The sequence below is a fragment of the Echinops telfairi genome, unplaced genomic scaffold (genome assembly GCF_000313985.2).
Source record: "Echinops telfairi isolate 266 unplaced genomic scaffold, ASM31398v2 ScPeMD7_9;HRSCAF=40, whole genome shotgun sequence".
Classification (NCBI taxonomy): domain Eukaryota; kingdom Metazoa; phylum Chordata; class Mammalia; order Afrosoricida; family Tenrecidae; genus Echinops; species Echinops telfairi.
Genome location: NW_022103906.1, coordinates 22,781,174 through 22,791,878, shown reverse-complemented (window position 1 = coordinate 22,791,878; position 10,705 = coordinate 22,781,174). Strand labels below are relative to the sequence as shown.

General features: G+C 50.0%; 1 protein-coding gene across 1 annotated transcript in view; it reads left to right on the top strand.

Annotated features, from left to right (window-relative positions):
- RHOBTB2 (Rho related BTB domain containing 2) overlaps positions 1-10,220 on the top strand; it is a 37,105-nt gene extending 26,885 nt beyond the window's left edge. The window contains exons 9-11 of the mRNA XM_004707601.2: positions 4,937-5,025; positions 5,840-5,945; positions 7,316-10,220. Of these exons, the coding sequence (XP_004707658.1) occupies positions 4,937-5,025; positions 5,840-5,945; positions 7,316-7,533 (413 nt within the window). The 3' untranslated portion in view covers positions 7,534-10,220. The remainder of the gene's footprint in view (positions 1-4,936; positions 5,026-5,839; positions 5,946-7,315) is intronic.
- The last annotated feature ends 485 nt before the right edge of the window (positions 10,221-10,705 follow it).

The following is a 10,705-nucleotide window of genomic DNA, read 5'->3' as shown; positions in this document are numbered from 1 at the left end:
CCACATTTGCTTATGCACCCATTTGTCTTCAGTGATCCGTTCGACACCCCGTGATCACACAGGTTGATATGTTGTTCACTATTGTAACTTGAGGTCTGAATTTTTCTTCAGTTCATTCAGCTTGAAAAGCACTGATCATGTTCCTTCTTTTTGGATTCCTGACTCCAGATCTCTGCACCGTTCATCAGAATGCTTTACTTTGTTTCCATGAGGCAGCTTTTGGATTCTTCCGTTCGGCTCTTTTCCGTCGTCCTTTCTTTGACGTGATCTATTCTTTGGTCGAGAGCAAAGGTGAGAGTCTCTTCTGACCTCCACCTGGGCTTTGCTTTCTTTACCATCGAGTTCATGCTCTTGTGCTTTCGTCGTGCGTGATCGTTTTGGTCTCCTTTTGGCTGTCAAGTCCTGAGTGTTCATTGCATCAAAACCATTCTCGAGATGATCTCTATGATTCCCTCAAAGTCCTATGTTGGCCCTGGCGGACTTTTAATTTTCTTCGGTTTCAGCTTGAACTTGCATATGAGCAATTGATAATCTGTTCCAGAGTCAGCCCCTGGCCTTGTCCTGACTGGTGAGAACTGAGCGTGTCCTAATCCCTTCCACAGCTGTAGTGGATTTGATTCCTGTGCACGCCATCGGCTGAGGCATCTAGGTACAGATGTCGTGTTTAAAGAAGTTATTTCCAACGAGGGTCATTGGTTTTGCACAATTCTGTTTGGCAGTTCTGTCATCCTTTCTATCACTAAGGGCATATTTTGCAGCTACTGCTTTTTTATTTCTAACGTCCACATTTCAATTAATTGCAATTCAATGCAATTCTCAGTGCATCTTGATTTGCATATTTGCAATGTATAGATTATATACATTGGTCAAATCTTTCATTTCTTTATCTTTGGCATTTATGATTGGTGTATTAATTAGAATCATGGCTATATGAATTGGTCTTCCTAGCAATATATGTATATGACCCTACATTGTCCTATTACTGACAACATTATATTTCAAGAATAGATATTGAAACAGTTTTTGTGGGTTTTTTTGGACAGTATTGGCCATCTTCAATTTGTTGTGCCAGCAGGGTAGACTATATCATTGTCCAATTCAAAATGACCAATAACGTACCATTTTGGCTCACTAATGCCCTGGGTCTCTATCTTAATCATTCTGTTTCATTTTTGACACCTTTTAATTATCTTATATTCATACATCCCATGCTCTGGTTACAAATGGATGTTTTCAGCTGTTTATTCTCGTTTCGAGTCATGCCTGCTACATCAGCTAATGAAGGTCCTGAAAACTGCTCTACCACATCACTGAGGCCCCTTCTACTTTGAGGAGCAGATTCATGGTCCTTTGTCTTTTGAGTGCAGCTAAGCCATCTCCCAGCACTGTCTCAGACAGCAACGCCGATAAAAGTCGATTGCCAGAAGCTGATACCAAGGGCTCAAGTAGAAAGAAAATGTTTTGAAAATGATGATGGCAACACATGTACACATGTGCTTGACATAATGGATGGATGGATGGATTGTGATAAGAGTTGTACAAACCCCCAGTAAAATGATTTAAAAAGCAAACGTAGATTGCCCAGTCCTTTATCCTAGTCTGTCTTGTCTGGCAGCTCTGCTGAGACTTGTCCACCACGGGTGGCAGGTGGCATAACTTCCAGCATCACCGTAAGATACAAATCATCACAGAATGACGAGCAGACAGGTGAGGAGCGGAGCATTGAGAATGGGCCGATTCCACATATCGGCTGGGTGATCTCCATGAGTCTGAATCGACCCCGTGGCAGTGAGTTTGAGATGTTGGAGCGAGGGCAGAACAAGCACTGGGGCAGTAGAGAGGCCATGCAGGCAGGTGGTCGGGGTCACGGGGCTGGAGAAGAGAGCCTGCACTGTCCTGGTAAAAGAAGCTTGTGTCTCGAGAGCCGGGCAGACTGGCAGCTTCCGTGGCTGTTGAAGTCTGGTGTTGGCTTTGATGTTGGTGTCGACATTGGTACCAATGCCGGTGTTAATCTTGTTTGGAAAGTCTAGCTAGAGGCAAGGAGCAGGGTCCCAGACATGGCGCTGGAATTCAGGGTAAGACCCCAGTGTCAGAACTGCTGGGATCTAGGCAGATGATCAAGATTGGAGCTCAGATAGGAGGGAAAACAGAAATCCAATGATGGGAAATGAGTTGGAAGGTGGGACCTAGTCATAGAGACAGTCCTTGGGTAGTGCAAATGGTTTGCAGTAGACTACTAACCTAAAGGTTGGTGGTTCAAACCCACCTAATGGTGCCAAAAGGGAAGGGCCTTGTGATCTGTTCCCACAAAGACTACAGCCAAGAACACCCCGTGGGGCAGTTCTTCTCAGTCACCCAGGGGGGCCTGGTGAGTTGGAATCCACTTGATGGCACGCATTTGGTGTGGGTTTTTTTGAGTTCTAGGAGAAAGCGAAATTCTTTAGCAGTACTAAAATACGAGCAGGGGAGCTTGCAGAAGCAACTCGGGGGCCCCAGCTGGGAGTGCCGGAAATTTCAGGGAGCAAAAGAGAGGCACTAAGCAAGAGAAGACTGCTGTATTAGTATGTCACCTGTGGCTATCTATGAAAAATGAGGTGAGCTTCTCAAGAGTACATAACACCATTCAAACTCTTGGACCAGTGGTTTCCCTTTCAGAAGACTATCTCCAGAGAAAGGACCCAAAGAGAAAATATAAAAAGGTGTATATATATATTTTTCCCTCACAATGGGAGACAATTGGAAGCGAATCCGAGAAGCCCCGTTGCCTAAACACTATTCTCGCAGTTGTTGCTATATTGTAGTCTAAGGTAGCAGCCACCATGTCAGTCGATCTCCTTGACAGTCTCCCTCTTTTTGGCTGCCCTTCTACTTGACCAAGCTTGATGTCCTTTTCTGGTGATTGGTCTCTCCTGATACCGTGTCCAAAGTGTGTGAGGTGAAGTCTTGACACCCTTGCTTCTAAGCATCATTCTGACTGTGCTGCGTGCAAGACGGGTCAGTTTGTTCTAGCGGCAGTCCATGGTACTTACAGTGTTCTCGTCCAACACTTGGAACTCAAATGCATCCGTGGTACTTGTCCTTCTCACTCAGCGTCCACCCTTCACATGCCTAGGAGGCCACTGAAAACACCATGGCTTGGTCAGGTGTACCTTAGTCCTCAAAGTGACATCCTTACATGTTCATATGTCAAAGAGGTCTTGAGCGGATTTACCTATGTTCGATTTCTTAACAGCTGCTTCTAGGAACATTGATTGTGGGTACAAGCAAGGTGAAGTCCTTAAAAATATTACATAACCATTAAAAATATTAAGCTGCACATGCACGTGGAAGGCTGATAGAAAACAATATTGAATGCCTTTTCCAGTGATCGATTAACTCATTAAAAATCAGAACCTAGCCGGCTGCTGTTACGTGGATGTCAGACCCACGGTGAGCCATGGTCTTCAGAAGACAGCCGTGTCCCTAGAGTTCCTGATGGCTGCTCTTTCCGAAGTAGATGGTCGCTGGGTGGACTAGAGCTCTTATCTGTTGGAATACGTCTAACGAAGAGAGACACTTCCCTCGTCCGCTGTTCTGTCGCCCAGTGGTACAGCTCCTTTAGGGACGGTCGGGTGAAGGCTCGAGTGTCCCTTTTATTTACCAGTTTCCAAGATAACATTGGTTTCGCTTCAGCCTCTACAAATGGCCAATTCGATTTGGGGATTTAATTTCCCATTTTGATGATGAAATCAGATATAAATATACTCGATGGCTCTCCTGGGGGTGGTGGGGTCAAACGCTCCAGGTGACCCCACGAGCCTCTCTGAGGGAGACAAGGGTGGCCGTCTGCTTCTGTGTAGAAAGACCCTGCCCTGGGCCCCACAGGGGCCTTCTGCTGTCTGACGGGGCGATGAGCCGGCATTGAGTTGACGACACGGTGTTTCTGTGCTTTCTTCCTTCTTCTTCTTGTTTTCCTTCCTGATGTTTGTTTTCTTCTTACAGTTTGAATGGGAGTTCCTTTAAGTTACTTCCTGAGTCTTGAATCATTTCCTTTTTATCTGATATTACAAACTCCTCCATATTTTATTGGGTTCGTTTCCTGGCCCCGACCTGGAATCAGCATTTCCCAAGGAGCTCTTTTTCCTTTCACTCGGAGATGGGACTGGTGTTTGAAGACGGTAATCGGAGCACGAGGGATGCCTTTCTATTGGGCTGGTTATTGTTTCTGGGCCGTTTACAATTAAAATTCAAGAGTAAGGATGTTTGTTTGACTTTTAAGTATAAAGATTAATACAAATATAAGGGTGTTTATTTAACTTTTAAGATATAAACATTTTAAAGTGAGCGGCAAGATGACTACACATCTGGCTACAAAATTTAAAGGAATACAAACAAGTCGGTTTAAACTATATGTCCACAGGTCTGATCAGCCTTCTTTCCTCTTTAAATGTATCTTTTAAATGAGGACAAGGAAGAAGAAACTGTCCTTGAATTCGTTGTGGTGACGATGGTACAACTCTTCTTGATATGACTGAGTTATTGAATTGTAGGCGATGTAGATGAAGTACCAATAAAACTGTCGAAAAAATGTTTTCAATAAACCTGGGGCTTAGTACCTTTCCCCTCAGCATCAGTGGCTTAATATACTGCGGTCTTTCACCCGAGGTGTATCAGAATATTCGGTGGGACATATATAGCTGAAAGGATCTCTCGCCCCAATTCCAATTCTAATGTCCTCCTCCACTCCCTGACCCCGGGACTCACTGGAAAAGTCTTGCTCTTGGTCCAGATTACCCATTGGTGGGACTTAAATCGCAGGCAGCCTGGCCTGGCCTATTGGGACTCGTCCCTGGCTCTGATCTCTCTTTGTTCTGCAATGAATTCCTGCTGGGGGGCACCAGGGGCTGCATGGCACCCATGAGGTTCTTCAGCTGATGTCTCGCTGTGTGTGCCACAGAACAGTACACAGTGACCGGGCTGATGGCAGCCACCCAGATGATGGTGGACATCGATGGAGACGTCCTTGTGTTCCTGGAACTGGCTCAGGTAGAATGGCGGGGGAAGAAGGCTCTCTCTGCCCATTGGCAGTGGAAGGGGGCGCACTGGGAGGTAGTGGGTACGAAGCAAACCCACGGTCAGGCTTGGTTTCCTGCAGCCCCCGATGAGACAGAGCCATCTCACCTCCTAACTGAGGAAGCGGCGAGAGCACTCCCTGGGGCACTCAGCAAACGCTGGCCACAGAAGGAAGGGACTGAGACTCCAGCCAGCCAGAGAGCAGGAAGGGAATAGCCCACCTCATGCTTAGGCTGGTTGCTGAGAATGCTCCGTCTAAAATTGATGACCCCCACCCACTTAGTGACGAGCAGCCCAGCAAACCAAAGTTTTGGCACTGGCCCTCACAGTGCCGGGACATCTATGATTAAAGATCAGTTTATAACCCTAAAGCGTGGCTGATTCAAGGCTTGCAGGCCCACCTGGGCAAGGTAGTTCCCCAAGCCTGGTTCTTCCCACCCTCATGCGGATGGCGTTGGACCCTTGACGGGAAGGGGAGGTGGCCAGCATCTGGGTTGAGGTCTGAGGAGCAGACGTGGTAGGAAGCCACCACGTTGGCCTTGGATCCACCCCGGGAGATCTGTGGTATGACAGCCCAGGGGCAGGACAAAGGGGAGGTGAAAGCGGTCATGGCCAGACCCTGAAGCAAGCATCGCTTCCCGGCAATTTATGGGGGTTGCTTCTGAAGGTGGGCACTCTGTCAGCAGGGCCTTTGCCCACTGGGCACCAAAGCCATAGCCCCAGTCAACCGCAGCGTCTGCACAGGGGCCAGGGGCACACCACAAATGATCTTCTGCTCTGTCCCCAGTTCCACTGTGCGTACCAGTTGGCGGACTGGTGCCTTCACCACATTTGCACCAACTACAACAACGTGTGTCGCAAGTTTCCCCGAGACATGAAAGCCATGTCCCCAGGTGAGCTGCCGCAGCCAGCCCTACCAGGGCCTGCTGCTCTCCTAGGCTGCCGGGGCCTTCACGTGGGTCCACAGCTCTAAGTTGACCTCAGTGCACCACTAGGAAGCTGCCGGTGCTCCCGGGGCCTCATCTGGCCATCGGGCTTGGGAATAGCTTGCAGAGATGAAGCCAGCCAAGCAAAGTGGGCCCCAGGCACAGGACTGTCCTGCAGGGCAGGGGACCCGAGCTGTAAACCGGCTGGCTGCCAACCAGCTGGCTTAGTGATTTTGAGTAGTTCAGCGGCACAAAGAGGGTGGGGACTAGAGTTGGTGTTTTTCCTGTTTTGTTTTATTTGGGGGCCGGTTGGTGTTTTTTTTCGACTGTTTTTCCCTGACGAGAATTTTGTACAGGAAGTTAATATATCTCATTTTTGTGACTCTGTACACATATAGAAAAGTACATAAACTTTTTAAAGGCTGCTCATGACCCACTGAGTGGGCTGCACAGCTTAGAGAGGCGTGCCAGTCAGAGCTTGGGAAGCCCAGGTCTGCACACCTGCTGAGGTCTCCTGCCGCCCACGCCTTCTCCATGGGATGGCTCTGCCCTTAGAGCCCAGCTGGGCTGTGTAGGCTCCAGGGTGGGCAGCCCTGGCCTCGTGGAGGGCTCTGCTACCCATGCTCCTGGGAGCGCTCACATTTGGTGCCTGGGGTCCTTGCCCTCGGCAGTGAGCACCCTCCCTGCAATCCTCCCACCCCCACCCCCTCTCCTCCTTTGTACATTGGTTACAATCCTTCCAGGGTTGTTGTGGGGTTTTTCCACCCCCTAAACCACAACTCCAATTGCATTGCCCCCCTGGCTCCCAACCTTTAGCCCCCCGTGCTTTCCAGAAGAAATCCAACCCTCTTAGACTAGCTTGCTTCCAGCTAGAGCCCTGTGCTTGCAGCTTGCCGCTCCAGTTCTCCTCCGGAACCTTAGCTCCGGCCAGCTCATTTGGTTCTCAGCCCCTCACTGCCTGGTTACCCCTTTGCTCTCTCCTCCAGCCTCTGCCTCAGTCTGGTTTCATTCACGAAAATGCAAATGATGAGTCGCGGTCTCATCTTCCCTGTGCCTTTAGAGAAAACCAGCAAGATGCTCCTTCCCCAGCGTGGTTCATCAGGACCACTCGTTGGGCTTTTCCCTTTGCTGAACTGGGTGGCAAGACAGGAGGCTCCCTAAAGTCAGGGCCGGGGTCTTGCTCTCCTTGGACCTCAGGGACCAGTGTGTGGACAGACAGTTGGCTGGAGGCTCTAGTGGCAGCAGGGTGGGGAAAGGGGTCCCTTGGTCACACCCCGTGTCCCCGTGCCCGCCTCCCTCCTTCTCTTGTAACCAAGCCCTACTGTCTTCTGCTCTAGAAAACCAGGAGTATTTTGAGAAGCACCGGTGGCCACCTGTCTGGTACCTGAAGGAAGAAGACCACTATCAGAGGGCCCGGAAGGAACGGGAAAAAGAGGACTATCTCCACCTGAAACGGCAGCCCAAGCGGCGGTGGCTCTTCTGGAATGGCCCGTCCTCACCCTCCTCTTCTGCGGCCTCCTCCTCCTCCCCGTCTTCCTCCTCGGCTGTGGTCTGAGACGCCGCCACCCTCTTCTGACCCTGCTGCTATCGTCCCCCTGTGTCCTTGCCCCCCTGCTCTTCTGCATCCCGCCTCCACCTGACAGGGACAAGGGGACCCACATAACCAGGACCCTGAGGGCAGAGCTGTTCTGGCCAGCCAACACAGCTCAGTGAGAGAGGAGCTGGGCCCTGTGGATCAGGACAGGGCCCACCTTCAGAGTCTCCAGGCCCCAAGCAGGGCAGGAGACAATGGCTTGGAGGCAGAGGGCAGGGACAGAGCGAAGAATTCTGGCACTTATGCCCTGGGTTTGAGAACCTAAGGGTCAAAGGGGGAAAATCCACCCCCCATCCACAAAACTCTAGGGTTTGTAGATGTGAGTCTTGGTCTTTGCTACGGCCAGGGAGGCTGCCCCCACTCCCAGTGAAAAGACGTGAGCAGGGAGACCTTGCCTCTACTACTGACTGTGCTTTTGCGCCCATGGATTTGAGGGTTGTCAATGTTTGGTGGCCATTTCTACATGGAACCTACTGCAGTCCTCACTAGAGAAGTCAGGGTAGAGATTAGCCTTCAGAGCCCACTCCAGGCTTCCAGCTCCTCGGGTGTAGCTGCAAGAGACCACAGGTGGATGGGCTGATGTTCTGCCAGCATCCTCCCAAGGGCTGTCGGCAATCCAAGCCTGCTAAAGGGTGACAGGACCTTGTTCAGAATACCAAGCCTAGAAGCAGTGCCTCTTGGTGCAACAAGAAACTCCTCCCTTGCTCCTCCGCCCCCACGCTCCTTAAGCTCCCTCCAGTCTCCTTCAGACTTGGCTAAGGGATGCAAGGGGAGCAAGTGGGGTAGGGTGAGGAATGAGAAAGGGAGGGGGTGGGAGTCTGTGCCCAGCAACCCCACGCTCCTCTGGAACCTTTCCAACGCTTTTGGTTAGCACTGCTTTTTATGGGGTGGGGCCAAAGTCCAAAAAAAAAAAAAGAAACCTTTAAAAATCACCAACAGAAACTCTTCCCTGCAAAGAGTGAAAAACAGGAAAAGACCCTGTTATAACTTCCATATGACTAAAGCCACACAAAGGTGCCTGTGGAGGCAAAGGCTTGGGGGTAGAATCCCAGATTTCAATGCCATTCGGGAAGAACTGTTGCCACCCTGGCGTGAGAGTACCCTGGCCCAGCTGGGCTGGCTCCCATGGGCAGCACAAGTTCGTGGCCCCCAACCTGCTGGTGATTGAGTGTGGCCTCTGAACACAGCATTGGACTATGGCTACTCTGTCCATCTTAAGAAGCAGGTCATCCTCTTTACCCTCAGAGAGACCCACAGGGTGTCTGCTGTGTGAATGGTGGGTGTGGGCAGGTAGGGGTCAAAGTCGGGGTCGTGGACACCGAGCTAGAGTGAGTCCCAGTGGGGATGGATAGTAGGACATAGAAGCCTAACCATAGAGTGCTGGTTTGGGGCAAAGGGGGAAAATCAAGCAAGATCCATCCGGAGAAGAGGAAGAATGTAAGCAATCGCTTGTAGAACCCGTGGGAGCAAATGATGGGTCACAATGGACTCCCCCATTTTTGGATCTTGAACAGACTTTCATTCCCCACTTTTTACACTTCTAAGTCTGCCTCCTAATGAAGAGTGGCAGAGTCCGGGCAAACATGAGGCCCTGGAACCTGAGCTCACCATCTCAACGAAGATGCTTTTAAGTGCCCTGGGATAGAGCAAACCCTGAAACAGGTGACCCTTGACTGCAATGGTTTTGTGGTGCCGAGACCAACAGAGATGTGGCTAAATCATCTGGATGAATAGGACGTTGGGGGGGGGTCAAGCAGATCTCAGGTGGCTGAGAGGCACCGGCTTCCTCTAGGAGTCCCCCTCCAGGGCAACTGGTGTGGTCAGCAGGTCTGAGATGCCCTCTGCTGGTGGATTGGCCTACCTTCACTTACGTTCATATTAGCTGGCTTCAAAGGAAAGAATGAATTTAGAAGTAGGGGCAGGAGGGAAGGGTGCCCATGGGTAAGAGTAGCTCTGGACCCTGTGCCTTCACTTGGAGAAAGGAGTCAGAGGAGTCTGCGGGGGCTCTTGGGACATGGGTGAGAGGGAGAGCAGAGTCCCAAAGAGAAAGGAACTAGGTCTCCCAGGTTGCTTACAAGCTGAGCAATCAGAGCCCACTGATTAGCATGGAAAGGAGGCCATTGGGGGAAAGTTAAGGTTGGCCAAGTAACTGGAGGAAGCAACGAGAGTGGCCACAGAACTACCCCAACCGTCAGGGCCAGCTAACCCCTCAGGGATCCACTGCCCCTTCCCCAATTGCTCAGCCAGAGCCAATTGCTACCACACGGGAGCCTAGCAGCCCCAGGTGCAACCCAGAGAACCACCCTTGGAGGCTATGAGGGAGCCAGGTCCACGCTGGTGTCTCCTCGCCTAAGAAGGGAAGGACAGGCAGTGGAAGGAGGGGGAGGAGGTGCTGAATTCCAATCCCCCCAGAACCCTGCACTTTGAAATTCAGGGGAAGCAAATGAGTGGAACACACCTATGGAGGGAATGTCTGAAAACAAAAAGGCGAGAAAGGTAACTGAATTTAAGAGCAAAAATATACACCCCTATACTGATGTCAGAGCTGTTTCAGAGGGAGGATGGGGGAGAAAAAACACCTCTTTTTATAAAGGTTTCATATTTAATTTGGTCATGAATTCATAAATACATAAGTATTTTGTACCTAATGGCCTTCCTCGTATTGTTTGATATTGACGGTCACCTCTTCCAAGAAGTATTCTTCCACTGGGGAGCTGCCTGAGAGGAGACTCAGCCTTTTTAGCGATACTAGGTGCTATTTGGACTGGGTATTAAAAAACTAACATTTTTATAGTCACATGAAACTCAGTCGATAAATGGGTAAACATGGAGAATGCTGGCAAAGTCAATCCTCAAGGAAGTCCCCTGAGAAAGGGATAAGTGAGCTGCAGCCTTACGGGTAAAAGTACATGGTCCATTTAAAGATAAGCGGGCAGAGTATTTTGCTCAGCAACAACCAAATGCAGGTGATGAAGCTGGTAGCACATTGTGAAGTCCGTGTAGGAAAAGGGGGTCAGGCATGGCCCTAATATGCTTACATTTTCAGAAAATTCTGTTTTAACCCAGCCACACCACCCCAGAACAAAACCACACACACAGCCTTGAGATAAAAGATCAGCATTACTACCTGTCT